The sequence below is a fragment of the Gekko japonicus genome, unplaced genomic scaffold, assembly GCF_001447785.1.
Source record: "Gekko japonicus isolate JY-2015 unplaced genomic scaffold, Gekko_japonicus_V1.1 scaffold1628, whole genome shotgun sequence".
In the NCBI taxonomy this organism is placed as follows: Eukaryota; Metazoa; Chordata; class Lepidosauria; order Squamata; family Gekkonidae; genus Gekko; species Gekko japonicus.
The window spans coordinates 229,480-253,302 of NW_015162000.1; the positions used below are offsets into that span (position 1 = coordinate 229,480).

The window sequence follows — 23,823 nt, forward strand, 5'->3', positions numbered from 1 at the left end:
CCTGCAGCTTTGGGGGAGGGGGGTGAGTAACGTGTGTGTGTTTATGCCTGGAAGTAAGTCATGGTTGACTTCTGGCAACCCCTAGTGAGGATTGGACTTTCAGAGAGGTGGCTTGCTATGGCCTGCCTCTGCGTCCCAGCCCCGGTGTTCCTTGGAGGTCTCCCTTCCAAGTACTTCCTAGGGTCTGCCCTGCTCAGCTTCCAAGGTCTAACGAGATCAGGCTTGCCTGGGCTATCCAGGTCAGGGTACATTCCTGCAACTTTTGACTCCTTTCCAGTGCAGCCGAAGAGAGCTCAGGCTAGTGTTGTCCCTGCTAGACTGGCTCCGTTTGGTTTCAGGCTGTAAGAGCCCTTGACTCATGCCTCCAGCCAGCTCTGGGTTTCAAAACAGTACCCGCAGAGGGTGAGACAAAACTCCAGTCAGATGACTCCTATTCAAATTCTGGAGAAGGTCTGGGCCTTAGTCCAGCAAAGGAGTTGTGATACAGATTACCAGAATATACATGCTGTGGCACATAGAGGAGGAGGAAGAGGAGATTGGATTTATACCCCGCCCTTCACTCGGAGTCTCAGAGCGGCTTACAAACTCCTTCCCCTCCCCACAAGAGACACCCTGTGAGGTAGGTGGGGCTGAGAGAGCCCTGAGAGAAACTGCTCTTTCAAGAACAGCTCTGACAGAACTATGGCTTGCCCAAGGTTATCCAGCAGCTGCAAGTAGACGAGTGGGGGACCAAATCTGGTTCTCCCAAATTAGAGTCCGCACACTTAACCACTACACCAAACTGACTCTTGTCCACCTTTAGCCTTGGATCTAAACCTTCCTTTACTTACAAAATGTGCATGCTATTGAAAAAATTGGTCAGTATGTGGATGGGAGACCATCAAGTAATTCCAGGTTTGTGTAACGGGGAGCCAGGCAATGGCAAACCACCTCTGAACATCTCTTGCCTTGGAAATCCCACTGGGGGTCACCATAAACTGGCTGCGACTAGACAGCAGAAAACCCAAAAAACTGTAAGTGTTCCAAAATGCAGGAGAGCTTTCCCATTACCACACTGTGATGTTTTCGCATTAGCAATCCTTGAGAGTTGTTACAAGGTTATCCATGAGATGTGCTGGGGAAGGGAGCCTTAGAACAGTATTTATGGTAACATTTATACCTTTCTGTTCTCAAAAATTCAAGGTGGCTAACATCATACCAAATCACAGGGTGTTTTTTCCTTTTTATGAGGTTGTTGAGTAATTCCCAATGTTACATTCAGCACACGTTCAGCTGTGTGATCGAAACTGCACATTTATCCAAGTAACAGTCCCCAGTTTCATTTATAAAGTGAATGCGTGTTGGCTGTTTCTTCTAGGGATGCCAAGTGTAGCTTGGGAAATATCTGGAGGTAAAAGATTAGGTGAGAGAAGGGACCTCTGTGGGGTGTAATGCCATATAGTCGGAAACCCCCCCCCCAAGCATCCATTTTCTCCAGGGGAATCAATCTCTGCCGCCTGGAGATCAGTTGTATCCCTGAGATCTCCAGGTCCCACCTGGAGGTTGGCAACCCCATTACAGCGTTTATACATACCTGCAGCATATGCATGCGTTCACTGTAAGATATGAACAGGAATTCTGTCCAAACACTCTTTCAGTGTGGGGTTAGGTATCCTTAAGTTCTTTTCCTTCTAAAAACAACTTTTTAAATTTACATTGCTTGTCTTAAAGATGCCGCCGGACTCAAACTTTTTTTAATTTTGAAAAGGCACATTTTCAATTCAAATAAATACAAATACAATACCTTTATTGGCATAAAACATTTTCAATTCAATGCTTTGCTTGCAATAGGAAGAGAGTCCTGCTGGATTATTTACCTTCTGTTCACGTCGCTTTGAGGTTACTGTCGCTGGATGTTCTGCAAAATTAATGTCAACAAACTGGTGATTTCACATTTCTTGCAGTCAGTATTTCCCTGCACCTTTCCACTGAGGGGGCGGGGGGATGTACTTCGCAGAGCCAAAGCCCCCAATCTCAAGGAATTGATCAAACTAGAGCTGGCAGCCCTGTCCATGTTGACGACCTAATGTCCAATATGATAGCAAAAAATAAAACAGAAAATGAAAGCATAGAACATAAGAACACAAGAGATGCCAATGCTGGATCAGGCCAAAGGCCCATCCAGTACAACACTCTGTCACACAGTGGCCAAAAATACCAGGTACCATCAGGAGGTCCACCAGTGGGGCCAGGACACTAGAAGCCCTCCCACTGTTGACCCCCCCCAGCACCAAGAAGACAGAGCATCACTTGCTTCAGAGTCCCTATCTATACCTTGTGGCTAATAGCCACTGATGGACTTCTACTCCATATGCTTATACAATTCCCTCTTGACGCCGTCCATGCTTGTAGCCGCCACCACCTCCTGTGGCAGTGAATTCCATAGAGGAGGGCACATTACAAAAATGTGAGGACTACTCAGAAGGAAGTCAAATGGGACAAACCAAGCGAATGAAATTGCACCATGATGCTTGGAAACAGTTTAAAACTGAGGCCCAGATAGAACGCTTACCTCAGGTTAGGAAAAGGAGCGTCAAAGCTAAAAAGATGCCTGCATGGTTAGCGACTGAAGTCAAGGAAGAAATAAAAGGCTTCCTTTTTAAAGTGGAAGGATTGCCTGAATGAGGTGAAGAGAAAGGAATGAGCTAAATAGAAAGGAGCACTAGTTTTGGTAAAATAAGTGTAAGTTGACAAAAAGATTGAGCAAAGACAAACAATGTCAGAGCTGTTGTTTTGGGGAAAACTGAAGGGACAAAAGAAAAAATTCTAGGATTAACAGGCAAATCAAAAAGTATAAATCTCCAGGTCTGGAACCTGAGGGTTTCTAAGGAATTCAGATGTGGAAATAGTATATGTAACTTTATTGTGTAGTGGGTTTATTGTAAAGTGGTTGACGGAGGGAAATTCCTGGCAGATTCCTTTGAAATCGTGGGCCGTGCACGCCTGTATTCCTTCTACTGAGATGCCCAGGGGGTCGAACCAGGCCCGCCCCAGTAAACTGACGAGGTCGCCCTCGACCACAATCAAGTCCAGGTTCTTTCTGAAGTTCTTATACTGCACCCGGAAAGTGCCGACTCCCTTGATTGACTTTAGGCCAGGGACACGACGGCGGTGCCACAGGAGGCCAAGAGGAACCCACGTTTCTTGCCGTCGTCCGTGATGTCGCAGAAGGCAAGCGCTGACTTGACGGCCCGGAATCAGGCTGGCCAGTCTTGCGGACGGGTCATGTCGAAGAGCGGCTGCGGCCCGAACCCTGGAGTGGTTGCCATTGTGCGCGTCGGAGCGGATTGAAGAAGAATGGCCTCGGCGGCTTGCTGCGTGCTCTTGGTCCCTCGGCGACAGCCCGGCTCAGTTGCGGCTGAATCCCATCCTCGTCGCCACTATTGTGTAGTGGGTTGCCGACGTAGTGCATAGCACGCTTTATTAGGTACACAACAAGACGGGGGACAAACGGCCCGGGGGCCAACTATATACATCCCTGGGGACACACCCCTGGTCACCATTGGTGGGTTTGAATCTCCCGCCACGGATCCCATTGGCTCCCCAGTGGAGGGACTAGGAGCCTAGTCCCTATTGTTGTTCCAGAGTTAAGCTCTGGCAGCTCTGGCTGACTGCTGGCCCCCGGTGGCGGTCAGCATACACAACATCCTTGTAGTTAAAATCAGCTTCAGTACCACAGGAAAGTAGCAAATTTTACACTGATTTTTAAAAACAGGTGTAGAGCAATGCTCCCTCTAAGCTGTGGAGTCTCATAAGCAAAAATTCTACTTTGTGAGCTACTGGCACTAAAGCTGTGAGCGAGCGATTTGGCTGCATAAATTAATTTGCTCTGGAGCCATCCTTTCTGAGGTAGAACAAAAATGTGTGAGCCGGAGGCTTAAAAACTGTGAGCTAGCTCACACTAACTCAGCTTAGAGGCAACTCCGGTCTAGAGTGCTCCAAGAAATTACAGGCCAGTTTGCCTAACCACATGGATTCTGCAACGGGAAAGCTTGCCTCACTAAACTTTGGGAGTCCTTTGAGCAGGTTAATAAGCATGTGGTTATGTGGTATACCTGGACTTCCAAAAGACTTTTGACAAGGTACTTTGCCAAAGCTTAGCTGAGTTAGCGTAGCAGTCATGGGATATAAAAACAGGAAGCAGAGTATACAAATAAATGGACAGTTCTTACAATGGAGAAAAGTGAGCAGTACTATTAGGAGTGAATATGTCTCTGCCACTGGTGGAAAATTCCCATTGGCCAGTGGCCTGTCCTCCTCCCACCTGAGTCAAGCCAGCCCTGGAGTGAGAAGGGCCGTGCACAGCCTGGGGGAGAAAGCGCCTGTCTGGGCCTCACTGAGGCTGGCCCCAAGAAGGAGATGCCCAATTGAGCTGCAGCCAGTCCAGGGAAGCAGACGCCCAGCCAGGTATACCAGGCTTGGCCCACGGAAGGAGGCACCCAGTTCAGGGAATGAGATGCCCAACCAGACTCCTAGACTTCTGGGGCAAAAAGAGGAGGTGCCCCTGAGGCTTTCCCTCCAATCCTCCAATTGGCACTACAGGTTGGTGTAAAATCTGTGACCAGTCTTTCAAACGTAAAAAAAATTATATAAAGGGAAAAGAAGAGACTTGAGGTAGAAAAGTGTGAATCCTGTCACAAATCTTCCAAGTGTGACTTCTCTAGGTAACGGCTAGAACAGAATCAGCGGTATGGCTGAAGAACCCTGATTGGAAAAGCCTGCAGCCAGGAGAAAAGGTGTGGAGTCACACTGGAGTAAATCAGAAAGACGGACAGACAGAGAAAGTATAACTGACTAAGTTGTGTTCCAGTAGACTCAGATTGAAGGAAAGGAAAAGGGAGGGAAAGAGGGAAAGAGGACAGAACGGCGTTCCACAATAATCCCGCGGACCTCTTATAGCTGAGGAAGTTAATCTTTAACAAAACAGGGGACAAATAATAAGGAATTTAGACCCAGAAGTAAGAGCGCACAAGTCTTCTTTTGCTACTATATGTTACCCCACACAGGAATCTGTATTCCCAGGGAAGGGCTTTGAAGATGCAAAGGAGCTGAGGAAGGATTTCCTCACCTGTGGGTGTCCCAAGAGGGCTTGGTGGAAGCTCGGGGAGGGGGCTGAGCCCCACACTGAAGAAGGGGCCTGAAGAACTCCTCCCACACCCCATATTAGTCTCTCTCCTTCGATGGCTTTATTTTAAACCCACTCGCTCAGCTGAACTCCCATTGCGAGAGAGGAGGCTGGTGAGCAGGCAGGTAGCCAGCCAGAAGCCCTGAAAAAAGGGGTTGCCGTATGCCCAAAGTAGCGGCCGCTGCTGCTGCCCCCACCCACGAGGAAGGTGGATGCGGAAGAAGACGCCCTTGGTCTGAGCCCAGGGGTAGAGCCCGGTCTGGGGCAGGGCCACAGCTCGCCTTTGGAAGCGGCCGGTCCTGGCTGGAGCGGATGAATGAGCCAAACCAGCCACTGCCAAACTCCCCTGGCCCGAACCAGATTTTGCCGAAACACAGAAGTGGATCAAGGTTTTTCTTAAAAGATCAGAACCCTCTTTCTGCCTGTGTAAATAAACTATCCCCCTACCCCCAGGACATGGGATCATTGTCCCTCCCCCTCCCTTCCCCATTGTCCCCCACCCTCTGCAGGGGGATAGATTTGCAGTTGGGTACCTGGACTACGAGGGCTGTGGGGGCTCAAGTGATTCAGCAATTCAAGATCCGATTGCACCGCATGACGGAGTGAGCTCCCGTCTCTGGCCCCAGCTCCTGCCAACCTAGCAGTTCAAAAGCAAGAAATTGCAAGTAGATAAATAGGTACCACTTCGGGGGGAAGGTAACAGCGTTCCGTGTGCCTCGGCGTCTAGTCATGCCGGCCACATGACCACGGAAACATCTTTGGACAGCGCTGGCTCTTCAGCTTGGAAACAGAGATGAGCACCGCATCCCTAGAGTCGGATTCAACTGGCTTTTGAGCAAGGGAAACCTTTACCTTTACCTGGACTACGCTGGTGGACATGATGTCTGAAACTCTCCCCCAACCACACTGCCAATCCCTTGCAGTTTTTCCCTTGATGGTGCAGAGAGTAGCCTGGGTCTGTCTGGGCAGACAGGCTGGATCTTTTTTGGGGGGGGCAGGACCAGGGCAACTATGGGGGGACCTTTTCCTTGGGGCCAATTTTCCTCCCAGTCTGATCCTGGTTAAAGCCACCTGCTCAACAGGCTGTGAATAGGTTTACAAACAAGCAGTTTGTCAAAAAAACAAACAAACCAGCTGCCTGATCTTGACTGGTGAACAGGGTATGAGCTGCACCAGCCTCCCTACTGACTTGTTCGCCCCAATAGCGCTCCGTAAATGAGGTTAGTGAAACGCTTAACTTGGGGCTATATTTATGAGTGTGTGTGTGTAAAGTGCCGTCAAGTCTCAGTCAAATTACGGCAGCCCCGTAGGGTTTTAAAGGTAAGTGATTAAGCAGAGGTGCCTTTGCCTTCCTCTGCAGTCTTCCTTGCTGGTCGCCCACCCGCGTACCAACCCTGCTTAGCATCTGAGATCTGATGAGATCGGGCTATACAATCCCATTCCACATCCCCGGTTATATTTATGCCGAACTCCACCCCAATCCCAAGGATGACAGCTTTTTAAAAATCCTCTTTTTCACGTAAAATAACACATGTGGGCACACACCTTCAAATTTATAAAAACCTATTACCTGTTAATTTACAGGTTTCATAGTACAAGTGAGTCTTTCTCCAACTTCACGAGGAGTTCTAAGCAAAGTGGATGGTAAGGCCCCTGCAGCATATTCCTGAATGTGACTTCGTCTTGGGTCTGTTTAGTCACTGAAAGTGTAACTGATGTGTTATAATCAGTTTGTAGTGGATGGCCTCCTACAGCTTGGTCTCTTGAATGATTTTTTTAAAATATAGATGCCTGTTCAACACCTTCCAAGTCCGCTTCAGAATTAATCCAGTTGAACTGGATACATTTACCAAATGTCTTCTGAATGTCTAAAAAACTGACCAGCCTCCAGTGGCTGGGGAAACACTGACATATGGATGATGACTGACGGCAAAGCCAGTCCTGATAAAAACCTTCGAAGTTCAGCATTCTTTGACCCTGGAAAGGTGACTTAATCCACTCCCCCCCCCCTTTCTTCCTTGCAGAGTCAGACATGAGAAGACAGATACTATTCGTTGCATTAAGTCATGCCGACTGAACGATGTCAACTGTGTTTTGGATCCAGTTCACACCATTTCCCACACTGTCATTTCGCTGCCCACCTTCAGGGAATTTACAAGGCCAGAAGGTAAATGGGTTCCTTTGCTCTGTATGAATAGCCCACAACAGAAACATCACAGAAGTTCCGTCTGTAAAAGACAGCTATTCCTGCAGGAAAATGTTTTCATGGTGTTAAAATGACAGCCAGTCACAGGAGATAAAAATTAAGGCCAAGGCCGATGGTGCAAAATCAGGTAAAAATACATTTTATTACTGTTAAGTCGCTCGCTTAACAAAGAAGTCGGAGAGTGATTCAGCAAGAACACAGCTTTATTCTTCAACTCGAACACAACTCCAACACAGATCAACATCTGATAACCAGAACAGAACAGTTCAGTTCTTACATTGCAGTTGTCCTGCTTTTAAACTCTCCCAGCTAATGTAGCCACACCCACTGTACAAATACCAACCAATACGGTTGTTCATATAAGGACCAATCACAGACGTTCCTGCTCAGGGAGCTTGCTGTAAAGTGATTGGCTAGGTGCTTCCTGGGCTAGCAATGCGATTGGATGGATTTGGATCCTAGCCCAGGACGAAGCTCAACATGGCAAGTCAATTAGATGTTTCACATACATCATGCATTCAATGGCAGCTATTGAATACATTACAATTACTCAGTTAAATTTCCAAAAATTCCCTACGCATTTTGCCAGCAGGGTTCGTCAGGGTAATCTGTTTCTCTCTCAGTAATTCCTCAAAAACAGTTTACAAAGTAGATGGGAAGTGATTTTGAGGAATTACTGCAAGACAAACAGATTCCCCTGACGAAGCCCATTGGCGAAATGTGTAGGCAATTTTTGGAAATTTAACTGAGTAATAAAATATATCCTTACCTGATTTTGCACCATCAGCCTTGGTTAAATTATAGCAGCATTATAGTTAAATGATAGCATCACATTCATACCATGGAGACTTTCTCAATATCACTTCCTTCAGGGTGGGTGGGGCAGATTTCAGGCTGCTGTGCAGATTTCAGATTGGATGACTAATTTCTACAAAGAACAGCCCTTCCGCGCTCAAGTGGCAACTGGAGCGATGTTTCCTACCCCCCTTTGCCACCCCCTACCCTGAGCAAATCTCATGGAAGATAAGAGAAGTTGGTGGGGTTTTTGGCACTGTGCTCCTTAACTGAGTTTGCCGAACGCTGAGACTGGTTGCACGGCACGGATTGTAGCCGCTTTCTGTTGCTGTCACCTTGTTACGCCCTCTCTCTACCCTCAGAGATTATATTCCTTCGTGCCATCACCCCGGCGTACCCCGCCAACCAGGCAGACATCATCTTTGACATCACAGAAGGAAATCTACGGGATTCATTTGATATTGTCAAGCGTTACATGGACGGCATGACTGTGGGTGAGAAAACTTTGCTTCTTTTTGCTGCTCTTATTGAATGCGAAGAATATAATTGAGTTCGTTGTATTTATTAATTAAACTTTTTTGTACCCTGGCTGTCCTCTGGGCTCAAGGCAGCTACGTATGAGACTCAAGAGTAAATATTGCTATGAAATTAACTCGAGGAGGAGGCCTGGGGGAGCTGAAAGGGGGGGTGGTTATGCTGCAGGCCTCGGCAAAAGGGAGGCTGACAAGAGGTGGAGTGCCGGGTGGGTGTCCGGAGGAGAGCTTTGGTTGAGACAAAAGCAGGCGTCGTTTATTTATATGCTCCCTTCCAATCCCCAAGGCAGCAAATGGTCAAAAACATGAGAACAAACTTTAAAACTGTGTGTGTGTACACACACACACACAAGAAGAGAAAGTGAGTGAGAGAGACACAGTGGGAGAATAATTAAACAAAACACATAAATGGGGAGGTGGGTCCACCGGCTGGTAGGAGACAATGATAGAGGGGGACAGATGGATCTCTCTTTGGGAGGGAATTCCATCATTTTGGTGCCACAACCAAGAAGGCCCTTTTTTTTAGCCTCAGTTAGCCAGGGGCATCTGAATCAGGTTCCCGGGACATGACCATAGTGGCCAGGCAGATTTATATGGGAGTAGGTGGTTCTTAAGGTATGCTGGCCTCAAGTTGCAGAGGACTTTAAAGGTCAATACCAGCACCTTGAATGGGGCCCAGAAGTAAAATGAGAGCAAGTGTAGGTGAAAGAAGACTGGAGTGATGTGATCCCTACAACTCATTCGAGTCAGCATTCTGACCACAGCATTCTGTATCATTTGTAGCTTCCAGACACTCTTCAAGGGTAGCCCCATGTAGAGCACATTGCAGTAGTCTAATCTATATGTTACCAGTGCAAGCTACACAGTGGCAGTATCTTTTTGGCAGGAAAAGCTGCATCTGGCTCACAAGCCAAAGCTGGTGAAAGGCACCTCACAGTTCCCCAAAACTTGGTTTGAAAATCACTGGTATATGCAAGACTGGGCTCTGTGGGCAGTCCAGTTCACTAGTTGGTTGCATCATAAGTAGCTATGCTGTTCCACTAGAACTCACCTGTCTTTGGCTATTGGTGTCTCTTGTATAGGAATATCCAAAGAGAATCTTCATTCTCATTATGGCAGGGGTCCAGATTCATTGCCTTGATCCTTAATGTAAGGTCTGGGAGCTACTAGGAGCACATAGCTGTTGTTTTAAACAGGTGTTCGAAATAGCTCTACTTGGATGTGCATGATGGTCTAACAGGATAATTTGAACAGACCAGAAAGCAGCAGAGCCAGGCTGGGTGAAATCCAGAACGTTTGTGATATTCAGAAAATATTTCTGTTTAAAACTCCTTTAACTCTGTAACTACACAATAATCATAACTACCATGTAATTACTTATGATTTCCATTAAAATGTTTTAAAGGAACTTTTATCTGTACTGGTGATAAAACAATAGCAAACACGGAGAAGATTATGGGCTGGGGGGGGGTGGATTTGTTCTCACAGGTTCTCTCAGGCCAAACTATATAGTCTGGCCAGAAGGTGGCACTATTCGCTTCGAGAACAACCTTGCAAAAGAAACAGGCATTATTTCGCAATTTACCAAACAGCAGAAATGTCAAGTTGAGTGCCAAGGCAGAACTTGTTCACACAGGTCTAAAATAGAAATATTTCTGAAAACAGTAGCTAAATAATTGGATGGAGGTATTGTTTTACAAGGGAGATTATAAATGATGGACTGGCTTATTTATTTGCCTTTGCTGCAGTACAATCCCCGGATCTAGCCCTTTAGTTTTCCCCAGAACAAAGAATAAACTGCATGCAGAGAGGCTGCAGGAATTATGGGAGAGCTGATTAGGAAATTTTCCCCAGAGCTCAGTAGCTTGACCCAGCTGACCCCTGGGGCAAGAGGCAGGCGCTTCCTGCTCACCCAGCCTTTGGGCTCAGTGATTTTACATGAGGCGTACTGATGGCTTCTTCATACTTGTCCTGTTCCTCTCTTTCTGTGCTTGCAAGTGTCCCCTTAGCAACTCCTTTTTCGGGAACTCCCAGCCATTTCAGACTCCTTTCTCTGATAACATTATCAAGCTGCAGAATCCTACCTAGCATTTATCTACGTTCATTCACATCTGGTTTCCTCAAGTTCAAGGTACTCATTTAACTGTACTCACGTGTAGCTTTCCCTTAGATTAAGAGTTATGTGGTCATTTAACTTCAAAGTTTACACTTCATCAGCCAAGTCTTCCCTACTGGTCAGGATCAAGTTTCGAATATCTAATCCCCTCATTCCTTCCTCCACTTTCTGAAAGAGGAAGTTGTCCACATGGCAGGTCACGAATTTCTTGGGCTCTCTAGGCCCAATAGACATCAGGACCAGGGCTATTTTGGGGCAGGAACGCACAGGAACGGAGTTCCTGCTGGCTCCTGAGTTGGCCACGCCCAGCAGGAACTCATTAGCATAATAGGCCACACCCAACAGCAGAAACTCATTAGGATTGGCTACATTCGGGGTGTGTGGCCTAACATGCAAAGGGTTCCTGCTACAAAAAAAGCCCTGGGTTTTGACAACAAACAACGTAAACAGAATAAGAAGCAAAAGGTGGGTGTGGCTGGATGACAACACTTCTGGTAACATGGGGGTGTGGCCTAATATGCTAATGTGCTGTGCTGTCCAGGTGTGGCCTACTATGCTAATGAGTTCCTGCTGTTGGGTGTGGCCTGTTATGCTACAAAAAAAGCCGTGATCAGACATGCCATTTGGTGCGGAGGGGAAGTGCCTTTATTTCCTCTGGTGGAATTTGACTTGCAGTTGCGTGATCACACATCCCTTTGTGCTGCGGGCTCAGCCTGTCATTGTGTGATCAGATGCCCCTCGGGCGAGTGGGCGTTCTTTGCCTTTTGTTTTCCATGCGCATAAACGAGGAATCACACTTCTGCACTGAGGGCTCCCCATGGAGTGTACAGTTATGCGCATACTGCTAAGTGAGGAAAAAAACCCGGCACTGAGTCAGGATGGAATGATCAGACCATCCTGATGGCTTGAGAGTGTGCTTGAGTGATCAGACAGGGGAAAGTCCATCCATGGCCTCCCGGCAAGTGTTAGGACCGGACTTTCCCCAGTGCCCTTTAACTCCGCTCCTGTGGTGGGGCAACAGGGGGTGCCGATGACTGCAGGACATTTCCCAGATGTTGCTGTCTGATCATGCCCTTTAGATCCATCAGGCATTTGCAGGTGAGTCAGATCTAAAGGCATGTCTGACCACAGCCTAATTCTTCCTTCCTGAAAAGGCGGTCATTTGTTTCATCCATTTTCTCTCATTGGTTTGGTAGGCACAATTTTCTTTTATTAGGTAAAGGTAAAGGTTTCCCTTGCTCGAAAGCCAGTCGAATCCGACTCTAGGGATGCAGTGCTCATCTCCGTTTCCAAGCCGAAGAGCCAGCGCTGTCCAAAGACATTTCTGTGGTCATGTGGCCGGCATGACTAGATGCTGAGGCGCACGGAATGCTGTTACCTTCCCACCGAAGCGGTACCTATTCATCTACTTGCAATTTCTTGCTTTCAAACTGCTAGGTTGGCAGGAGCTGGGGCCAGAGACGGGAGCTCACTCCATCATGCGGCACACTCGGGTCTCGAACTGCTGAACTACCAACCTTCCGGTCTGCAGTTCAGCGTCTTAACCACTTGAGCCACCACACCCCTTTTCTTTTATTACTGTCTCCATTTACTTTTATCCTGCTATTCTCCATGTATGTGTGTGTTAACAGTGCCAACAAGTCACTTCTGACTTATGACGATCCTGAGAATGAATGACTTCCAAAACATCCTATCATTAACAGCCTTGCTTTGGTCTTACAAACTGGGGCCATGGCTTCCTTGATGGAGTCAATCCATCTCATGTTGGGTTGCCTTCACTTTTTCCTAGCATTATTGTCTTTTAAGTGGCTGTTGTCTTCTCATAACGTGACCAAAGCACAGTAGCCTCAGTTTAGTCATTTTAGCTTCTAGGGATAGTTCAGGCTTGATTTCATAGAAGCATAGAGTTGGAAGGGACCTCCAGGGTCATCTAGTCCAACCCCCTGCAGAATGCAGGAAATTCACAACTACCTCCCCCACACACGCCCCCCGTGACCCCTGTTCCATGCCCAGAAGATGGCAAAAAACCAACCAAAACCTCCAGGATCCCCGGCCAAACTGGCCTGGAGAAAATGGCTTCCTGACAAAGTGGTGATCGGCATTTCCCTGGGCATGTAAGAAAGGGCCACGAGAACTAAGCATAGATGCAATCCTGCCTGCCCTCCCTCTCATGATCTAGATTAGGAAATTTCCCCTCACTTATTTGGCTTTTGTGGTGGTCCATGGTATCTGTACAACTCTCTTCCAATACCACATTTCAAAGGTAGGGCCACCATATTCATCCTCTTGGACCTCTATGGAATTGTACACATTTTTGATGTTCTCTGCTACTCCCCCCCACCACCACCACCTTCTGTTGCATCTGTTCTTTTTGAACAACTTATAGCCTTGAATACTGGCTACATTCCGGTCATGGACACCATCCCGCCCAGTCTCAGTAATACCTATTAAATCATATTTACCTATTTGCACTAGGGGTTCAACCTTGTCATGTTTATTTCTTGTACACTGTCTACATGCATAGCCATGCACCTCATGTTCCAGTGTCTTTCAGTTTGGTGTAGTGGTTAAGCGCAGACTCTAATCTGTGAGAACCGGGTTTGATTCCCCCACTCCTCCACTCGCACCTGGCTGGATGACCTTGGGCAAGCCATAACTCTGGCACAGCTGTTCTTGAAAAAAGAGCAGTTTCTGTCAAGAGCTCTCTCAGCCCCACCTACCTCACAGGGGATCTGTTGTGGGGAGGGGAAGGGAAAGGAGTTTGTAAGCCCTCTGAGACTCCTTTGGGTAGTGAAGGGCGGGGCATAAATCCAACTTCTCTTCTTCTTCTCTTCTTCTTCTTTCCACAACACCTATTGTGTGGGGGAGGTTCCTAATGTGCCCCCCACAACACCTTCAGTGCCTCCTAGAGCACCAAGTCCCTGTCTTTATAACTCATCCTTAACGCTCTTTTCATCAGGTTCCCTGTGTTCCTGCCAAACACATTCTTCCCAATTTTAATAATTCTGCAGTTTTTAAAACTAGTTTTAGGAAGTTGCATTGTTTCTGATAGTTTTAATGATGTGTATTTTGATTTCTTCTTTTATGAGTGTTCCTAATTTTATTGTTTTATATATTAGGTCTTTGGTAGCTGTCATGAGAACCTGTTTTTTTTGGGGGGACAGGGTAAAATTATTTAAAATAAATAAACAAACCATGTTCATAAAGTCTTGGCAATATATCTCTATATCAGGTACTTTTCAGGTACTTCTTTCTATTGGTACTTCAGATAGTCTAAGCTCTGGCACTGAAAATAGGTTCTGAGTCAAGCCTTGGTGAGTTCTGGTGGAGTTTAAGACTTGAACTCATGGTGCAATGAAAGGCGAAGTTCATAGAATTAAAGACAGGCTCTGCACAGGGGTTTAGGATTTCATATTAACTTGGCTTGGCAATAGTTGACCATAATGCTGAAGGCAGCTAAAAGCAAGTGGAACATTGGGGAGATGCATGATTATTTGGGTTGCCAGTTCTGGGTTGGGAAATTCCTGGAGATTCTGGGGGTGGAGCCAGGGGAAGGTGGGGTTTGGGGAGGCGAGGGACCCCGTTGGGGTACAAGGCCATAGACTCTACCCTCCAAAGCATCCATTTTCTCCAGGGGAGCTGATCTCCGTAGGCTGGAGATGCGCTGTCATTCTGGGGGGATCACCAGGTCCCACCTGGAGGCTGGCATCCCTCACTCCTCCTCCTCTCTTGAAACTAAAGCATGGATTAATACTATCAAATTTTGGCTACATCTACATTTTAAGAATCATAACGGTAGCCTTATTTTTCACATGCTGACGGAGTCTCAGTCTTCAATGTGGTTAAACCCACATAGAAAAGAAAATCAGTTCAATAGGGATCAGTATTGATGACTTATCCTCCCTTACCGAAAGTTCAGCCTTTGCACAGATCAAACAAAGACTCCTTGATATCGAGATGCAGGATCTTAGGAGCCTTGCCAAAAGTAGATGTTCACCCTTAGGCTTGGGGATTTTACCCTATGGGTCACTATGGGCAGAGTATTTAACCTGTTTAACAGCCCCGCACTATTGCAAAGCTTATTCATTAGCCCGTTTCAATGTGTTACCCTCTGCGGTTCTCTATGGGAGATTTCATAAAATACCATATGCTAACAGACTATGCACATGTAATCGGCGGGACATAGAGAACCTTGAACATGTTTTTTTGCACTGTACTTATTATCTTGCTATACGTTCCACACTTATTGATCCCTTGTTGAGAGAGCAAGCAGGGAAATTTGATGAATGCAATTTTTTTTTTTATTATCTACTCAAAACCGAATTGTGATTGAAACTGTGGTCAAATTTGTGTACCTTGCAGCTAGGAAGCGAGCAATGTATCAGCAGACAGGGCCTTGACTGTTAAAACTATTTCCTCCCTGTTATAATTCAGTTGTTATGCCAATAAAGGTTGTTTGTTTGTTTGTCCTCCTCCTCTCCACCCCACCCCAGTTAGAGGCTCACTTGCCACACATAAAGAACCATCAGAAGTGCACAGCTGGATCAGACCAGTGGCCCATCTTGCCCAGCATATTCGTTCATACAGATTTTGGGGGTGGAGCCAGGGGGAGGTGGGGTTTGGGGAGGAGAGGCACTTCAGTGGGGTATAATGCCATAGAGTCCACCTTCCAGAGTGGGCAGTTTCTCCAAGGGAACTGAGCTCTGTGGTCTGGAGATCAGTTATAATTCCAGGGGATCTCCAGCCACCGCCTGGAGGTTGGTAACCATACTGATAAGCATGTTTTGTTTTGTTTTTAGTGTCTAGACCAGGGGTGTCAAACATGTGGCCCGGGGGCTGGATCAGGCCCCCGGAGGGCTTCCATTAGTGGAACTGGCCATCTCCTGCTTCCAGTTCTGTTGCTGCTGCTGCATCATAACTTGCTCCGCCGTACTCTCTCATTCACTCAGCCATTTCATGTTTTAACCTGGGTCCTAGACTCAGAACTCTGAGCATGAGATTTCTGTGGTGAATGTCAATAAATCAAAAGTATGTTTGCAGCTTACAGAGCTAATGTTTTAAGCACGTTTTTATTTTAAGTAAAAAAAAAACCCTTTGAGTTTGTGTCCTTTATAAAGTTTATATCTCCACTATCTGGCATTACATTTTATGACACACATGGCCTGGCCCAACAAGGTCTCATTTATGTGAGATCCGGCCCTCATAACACATGAGTTCGACACCGCTGGTCTAGACTGATGCAGGCCTTGAAATGATGGTGCTTGGGGAGTTTCAGTTTTGCAGTCCCATCTACAAGAAGGCATCCCTCGAGATTTTAAATCAGAGCTGAACGAGGGGGAAGGGGAAGCCAAAAGAATGCCCTGGCTTCTTCCGTTTCAGAATTTTACGGGGTTTTTTTTGTTTTGTTTTGTTTTTCCCCCTGCATTAGCCAGATGTCAGTGAACAATTTATTTTCAACCTGCACAAAAATGTCCTGTAGAGGCCTGGGGTATTATGAGGCACTTTAAACCTTTTCCCCTCCCCACCTTGCTCTGTTAGGATTCTCAAATGCCACCAAGTAACACAGTTTCTCTTCCCCGGCTCCCCCCACCCTTCGAATGTAGCTGAGACCTGGCATTTATGAAGTTGCATTTGGCGAATGGAAAAAACATTGTTTATCCTGCTGCCATTAAGCCTTTTCTGTAATTAACAGAGTCAGTATATCATGGAGGAGACTTTTGTTCCAAGAGTAGCTTTGTTGTTGGGATTCTTATTAAGTCAGCAGAGTAAGTATTAAGAGACTGAGTCCATGGTGTGTTTAAAATATAAAAGTTTACTATAAACCTAACATGGGAAAAGGTACACAGGATATAAAATAACAAAGAGCTAAAATGCCTACATCCTTACAGCTACAGGTAAAATGCAGGAAGAATGGAGTCTCCTTCTTCAGTCAGAACAAAGACAGGAAGGAGAAGTCAATATGTTAAATACTTGACACATTGGTTTCCAATCAGACTATTAAGTTAGCTCCAAAGTTCCCGGGCATTCTATTGTCTAAACAGATTGGTTACAAACAAACATGTGACTTCCTGTTGATCATAACAAACATCATTAACCCTGTAAATACTGAAGTGTTTTGACTTGTAACACCCAACATTTGTCCTGCTCGTAGGGCAAGATGGTTGTGGACTGCTTAATGGCTAGAAAAGGAAATGTTAGGGATGAGGTCTTTCTAGAGAGGTCAGTGGACCAGGAATGCTTTTGCCCGTGCTGTTGTAGCAACCACTGCATGGCAAGAGGAACCCAAAATCGCATTTAGAAAAATGTTAGTTGAAAACAGTGGGAGTTACTAGAGCTGCCAGGGTCGTCCCCCCCCCCCCAGCCATTGGCAGGGATTGGGGGGGGGGGTTGGGTTGCCAGTTCTAGAACTGTGAAACTCCTGGAGATTTGGGGATTGAACCCGAGGAGGACAGGGACCCTTTTGGGGTATAATGCCTTACCCTCCAAATCATCCATTTTCTCCAGGGGAACTGATCTCTGTAGTATAGGGATGAGTTGTAAGTCTGGGGGGGTCCAGTTTGGTGTAGTAATTAAGAGTGCGGACTCTAATCTGGGAGAACCGGGTTTGATTCCTCCCTCCTCCACTTGCAGCTGCTGGTGTGACCTTGGGTCAATTCCAAGTTCTTCTCAGAGCTGTTCTCTCACATGCAGTTCTCGAAAGAGGTCTCTCAGCCCCCTCACAGAGTGTCTGGTTTGGGGGGGAAAGGGAAAGGAGTTCGTAAGCCACTCTGAGATGCCTTCGGGTAATGAAGGGCCGGGTATAAATCCAATCTCCTCTTCTCTTCTCCTAGACTCTTTACTGGCCCAGGGACACTGTAATCTAGTCTTATCTTCAACAGGATTACACCCAGACCCTGCATTCAGTCTTATGAAGATAATGGCCACATCCAGGCATCATCATAAAGTATCTGTCCAGTGCATTCTTACCCTGCCATTATCTCTAGGGAGCTCAGAGCAGCATGTGTGGTTCTCCCTTCCACATTTTGAGTTAGATCCAGACTGAATTCGCCACTGATGGAAGGTGCCTCCATCCGTGGAACTGAACTTTCCTGCTCCCCTTCCTGCTGCAGCCCATTGATCCCCCCCTCCCAATACTCTTGGAGGATAGTTGACCTTCAGGATTGCCCGCCTGATCACAGCCTGTGTGTGCAGGAGGGAAATGGGTCTGCAGTATTAACCCCTAGATTGTCCAGACCTGCCTTCAGCTTTTGCCTGGCCAATAGCACAGTATGCTGTTTGTATCCTATCAGATTCTAGCAGAAGCCAGGTCTCAGTCCAGGCCTAGATTCAAGAATGGCTTACACACAGCCCCGGCTTGGGCTGGCACTAACAAACGTGGCATTAGAAGCGTTGGGGTAATTGCAAGAAATGGGTGATGTCACAGAACAGCTCTTGTGTTCAGGATGCAGGATTCTTAGCAAATGGCCGTGTGATACTAAATGCAGGCAGGAACCAGATGTGAAGGTGAACTGCCGGAGGGGTTTACATATTTCTAAAGGGGGTAAGAGGGAGGGGAGCCTAATTATATCTTGCCGCAACACAGACAAGCTAAAAGAATATCTCCAGCATCTTGGAAGAGGAGAGGACTGGAAACATGAATGGCATTCAGGCAAATGGCGGCACTTTCTTTCTCATGGTCTCTGCACTCCAAAACGTGTGTGACCCTTGCAACCCTGGCTCTTTCCATGTATTAAACACAAGATGATGGTGGTGGTGGTGGTGGTGGTGATAAGAATACAACAAGTAATGCTGAATGTTTTGCATAATGCTTTCTCTAAATGCTCAAAAGTATATGATGTATGTAATATTTACAACAGTAGCTGTGCTAATAGCCCAGACTAGCCTGATCTCATTCAAGCCAGGGAAGCGAAGCAGGGTCTGTACTAGGATGGGGGACCAATAAGGAAGACTGGGAGGAAAAACCCACGAGGTGGACTTCATGGGGTTGCCATGAGTCAGTTGTGACTCAGTGACACACTTTATCTTTAATACGTAGAACAGCCTGCATTGTCTTGAGATATCATTGTCGTGATATCATTCTGTAAGATGCTGGAGCCCAGAAACTGTGGCTCAGTGGCAGAACAGCTGCTTTGCAGGCAGAGTCCCCAGCATCTGCAGTGAATCGTATCCAGCAGGATGTGATGTGAAAGAGCTGTTGCCATTTGGAAGAAATATAAGACTGCCCTTGACAGACCAATGGGTCTGGCTCAGTCATAGTCGAAGGCAGCTTCTCATGCTCACGAGGTGTACGTGCCCTCCGGAACGTCAGAGGAGATGGTCAGTCCTCTAGAGCTGCAGTGTGTGGGGTTTTTTTGCAATGGTATGGTGTTGTACCAGTGCAGGGCAAGAGGAAATCCAGCTGGAGAAGGTCTCCCAAAGAGGAGGAGGAGGAAGAAGAAGAAGAGGAAGAGGAGGAGGAGGTGACTGGATTTTTACCCCGCCCTTCACTACCCGAAGGAGTCTCAGAGCAATTTACAATCTCCTTTCCCTTCCCCTCCCTACCACAGACACCCTGTGAGGTGGGTGGGGCTGAGAGAGCTCTTTCCAGAACTGCTCATGAGAGAACAGCTCTGAAAGAACTTGTAACTGACCCAAGGTCACACCAGCAGCTGCAGGTGGAGGAGTGGGGACTCTGTCTCCCAGAGAAGAGTCCACACTCCTAACCACTACACCAATCTGGCTCTTTAGTGTAGTATTGAATTATCACTTTTCACATAGGGCCCTTCTCAGGGAAAGAAAAGGATGGCAGACCTTCCCCTACCTGATCTGCAGGGCCACGGAAGCTTTACTAGAGCTCTTTTGTACTTTGGAGCTTCGTTTAACTACCATTTGCCCCTCTTGTGGCTTGGCTTGCGCAAGCGGAGGGAGGGAAGGTGAGAATGTGGGGAAGGTGAGAAAGTGGCTGGGGGCAGCCCATCAGTCTTTATTAAATTCGTCTTTAACCCTTAGTTGCTGATAGGATGGGCAGCATGACCCAGAGAGAGAGAGAGATGTGCCGCTCCTTTAAGTTCCATGTCTGCTGTAATAAGCAAGATTCCAAGAGTGCTGGGCTCAGGCCCGTAGCTACAGTGGGGTATTTGGGGGCCCTGCCCCCTTAATTAAAGGCCCCGCCCCACAAATAGCCATGCCAGAAATCTTATTTTTGCATGTTTCCCAAAGGCTCATGGGAATGCTTTCGAAGGACTCACCATGACCTAGGTGGTATACAGCAGGACCGGGCTAGCAGAAAGGGGGATTGTTGATGTATTGGAGGCACCACTCTTCAGTGGCCTTCTAAGCTTTCTTACCCAAGTGACCAACTTTAAATATCTCGGGATAGTTCTACAGGCAACAGGCTCTAGATTCCAACACAGCAATTATGCTGCAGACCAAGGTGAAAGATCTCAAATGGTATTGTCAAATTCCATCATTCACAAGGGGAGATCATATGTTCCCGTCGCTCTGAAATTATATAAAGCTAAGAAGCTAGCACAATTGTTATATGGTTCATTTTTGGGGTTATCACTTTTCACATAGGGCCCTTCTCAGGGAAAGAAAAGGATGGCAGACCTTCCCCTACCTGATCTGCAGGGCCACGGAAGCTTTACTAGAGCTCTTTTGTACTTTGGAGCTTCGTTTAACTACCATTTGCCCCTCTTGTGGCTTGGCTTGCGCAAGCGGAGGGAGGGAAGGTGAGAATGTGGGGAAGGTGAGAAAGTGGCTGGGGGCAGCCCATCAGTCTTTATTAAATTCGTCTTTAACCCTTAGTTGCTGATAGGATGGGCAGCATGACCCAGAGAGAGAGAGAGATGTGCCGCTCCTTTAAGTTCCATGTCTGCTGTAATAAGCAAGATTCCAAGAGTGCTGGGCTCAGGCCCGTAGCTACAGTGGGGTATTTGGGGGCCCTGCCCCCTTAATTAAAGGCCCCGCCCCACAAATAGCCATGCCAGAAATCTTATTTTTGCATGTTTCCCAAAGGCTCATGGGAATGCTTTCCGTAGCTAGATGCTCTGCCCTCCCTTCTGCTGTACTTGATGGGAAATATACGAACATCCCTTATGCAGAAAGGTTTTGCACCTGCCCACTCAGGGAGATAGAGACTTTAGAACATATGTTCTTCAAATGTCCACACCATGAGGTGGTATGCAGAGAGATTATCACCCCACTGATAGGAAAAAACTAAACTTGAATTTCTTTTAAATGACAAACATCACAAGATCACTCATCAAGTAGCTAGGTTTTGCAAGGACATACTCAGGTCACGGAAATTGTTCAGCAGTTAGATGCAAGTGTATCTTATATACTACTTTCAAATGTGTTTTATTTGGAAGCGTTTTATTTTATATTTTATATTTTTTATATTAGTTGCTGTAGATTTTCTTGGCATTGTAGAACCTGACGATTTGCCAGGAGCTGTGACTGGCATCCTCAGAGGTCTAACACAGAAAGATGGAGTAATCTCTGTGTCAAGGATGGGAGACCAATAAGGAAGACTGGGAGAAAAACCCACTAGGTGGACTTCATTGGGTTGACATGAGTCAGTTGTGACTCAATGACGCACTTTACCTTTAATACGGAGAACAAATTTGTTCCAGTTGATGGCGGCGCGCTAGCAGACTCACCTCCCGGACTTCCCGGGGGTGAAGCTGTGCACCAGCAGAAGGAGGGGGTGCGCAGGATCGTTACCCCCCCAGAGACCCGGTTGAAGGGTCGCTGGCCATGGGACTCTCGAGAGTTCGCCTCTTCACTGGCGCGATGCTGGGGAATTGAGGCGCCTCTCCATCCTGAAGGTTCTTTATGATGTGTGGCCGAATGGAACTAAGTGATGCCGACCGGGGCAAGCGCAGGAGATCGAGCGCAGAAACGGAGCTAAAACGAGGTCTGAGGACCAGTTATGAACGTGAGTTCATTTAAAGCGTACCAGTTAAAGTGAAAAGATAGCTCCCCACCCCATGGAACAGAAAGTGAGGCGAGCAGGGTGTCATGTTGCCCATCCAACAACGAGTCACTTCTCAGTTAAGAGGAAACTTTTATTGAAAGGATGATTCGCTAACAAGGTTTCTGATTAGAATGACATGCAGGGGTCCGTACAAGTAATGTAAAAGGAATTCAAACAGTCTCTACACCAATGGGTCATATTCCCGCCAGAAAGAAGGAAGCGCCAAAGTGCTGGGAATCAGAACGGTTCATGTAATTCAAAACATCTCTGTTCCCATGCTATGCACAAAAGCTAAACATCAAGCAACTACCACAATAAGTCTTATCTCACCACCTGTCCTTGAGTTGTTTTGCATTTCACTAACGAGCTGCAGTCTGTGAGCATGCGCCTGGATTGCTAGGCAACAACTATAAACATATGAAGCTATTACAGAAAGCAAAGTAAAGTTAAATAGAACATACAGGTCAAGCATATATATTCCTGCTACTAATATGGCAGCTTGCTGACACAGGGGAGGGATGCCTCCCACGCGCATGAACTTTTAAGCGAGTTGGAGGGGGGGAGCGGAAGAGAAAGCGGAGAAAACTGTTAAGAAAGACTTACCAAGGCAAGCTTGAGCATATAAGCGCATATTCAGAGACTTTTAAAATATTTGCGAAAGTAAATAATCCTGAAAGATGGTGGGGAAGAGTACGGAGACAGAGAAACTTTCAAAAGCGAAAGGAACGGAGAGTCCAAGACTGGAAGGAACCAATGAGCTGGCAAAGACATTAGCGGAATCCATGCGCCCTCTGCTGGATCAGATGTAACCTCTGGTAGCAACTGTCAACAATGAACCAATGCATTACCACTCAGCAAACACAGTTGAATGAGACGCTTAAAATGATGAATCAAACAGCTGAGAAGGTGAAAGAAGTGGATGCCACTGCCCAAAAGGGGAAGAAGAAAGTACAAAAACTGGAAAAGAAGCAAATCTCCACAGAAGAACATGAAAGTTGGAGATAATGCTATCAGGATTTTAAAAGACATTCCATTTGAAATAAGACAAAGGAGGAAAAAATACAAAGATTTACTTCTTTTTCTTCAGACAAATGCAATTGGATACAGATGGCTAACTCCAGAAGACGTCACCTTCAAAATCAAGGACAAAAAAGAGAAGATTGACTCTGCGCAGAAAGCACGGGAATTTTTGAGAATCCAGTTGGGAGAGCCAGAGGAGGAAGAAAAAGAAGGGATGGACAGTAAGTCCAGTGGCGAGCTGGACACAGAATCTTCCAGAGAGGACTCTATCAGAGAAAGGGGCAGCAGCCCCTAAAAGTCCTTATAAATTGCGGAAGAGACTGGGAAAGGGAAAATGAAGGCTGAAGGACTCTGAATTGTGCCTTTGAAAGTATTGAAACTAGATGCTGAGGGGTCTTGTTAACAGTTAAGTTTAAGTTTTGAAAGAGATAATATGATATGTAACTCAATTCATAATGGTACTAGCGTGATTAAGAGATAGCATATATTTAAGCTAATTTGATGATCTCCTCTCCTGGGTTTTTAGTCAGTAGGGGTATCTTTTCTTTATCCCTTAAATGTAGTCCCCTCCCTCATTTCTGTTATAGTTTGTAGTCTTCATAAAAATGCAATAAAAAAATTCCCCATTGGGGAGCAAAAAAAAAAATACGTAGAACAAATTTTATATTAGCTTTTAATTCTCTGGAATGCATTATCTGTAATATCCATTATCTATCTGTCTGCCTGTCTGTCTGTAAGCATATCTGGTCTAAGGACTGTAATAAAAACTAAACTAAAACCCTGTGGAAGGGAACTTAAAAGGCATTTAAATGCCTCCTGAAGGCAATTAAATGTCCTCTGAGCTGTTTTTCCCCTAAGAATTGATCCGCTTGCTGCTCTGTCCCTTGAAAGGAAGGCCTAGAAAAAGGCTTGGCGCCTCCCCCTTTAAAGACAGATGTTTAGATGGATGTAATCAGGGCCAGCCTGAGATTTTTTGGCGCCCTAAGCAAAACTGGCACCCCCCCCAGGTGAGGCTGCCTTGTGGCACCCCCC

At 46.4% G+C, this 23,823-nt stretch overlaps 1 protein-coding gene across 1 annotated transcript in view; it reads left to right on the forward strand.

The window, feature by feature from the left end:
* FBLN1 (fibulin 1) overlaps window positions 1-23,823 on the forward strand; it is a 96,681-nt gene that overhangs the window by 67,220 nt on the left and 5,638 nt on the right. The window contains exons 15-16 of the mRNA XM_015405443.1: window positions 7,189-7,331; window positions 8,528-8,659. Of these exons, the coding sequence (XP_015260929.1) occupies window positions 7,189-7,331; window positions 8,528-8,659 (275 nt within the window). The remainder of the gene's footprint in view (window positions 1-7,188; window positions 7,332-8,527; window positions 8,660-23,823) is intronic.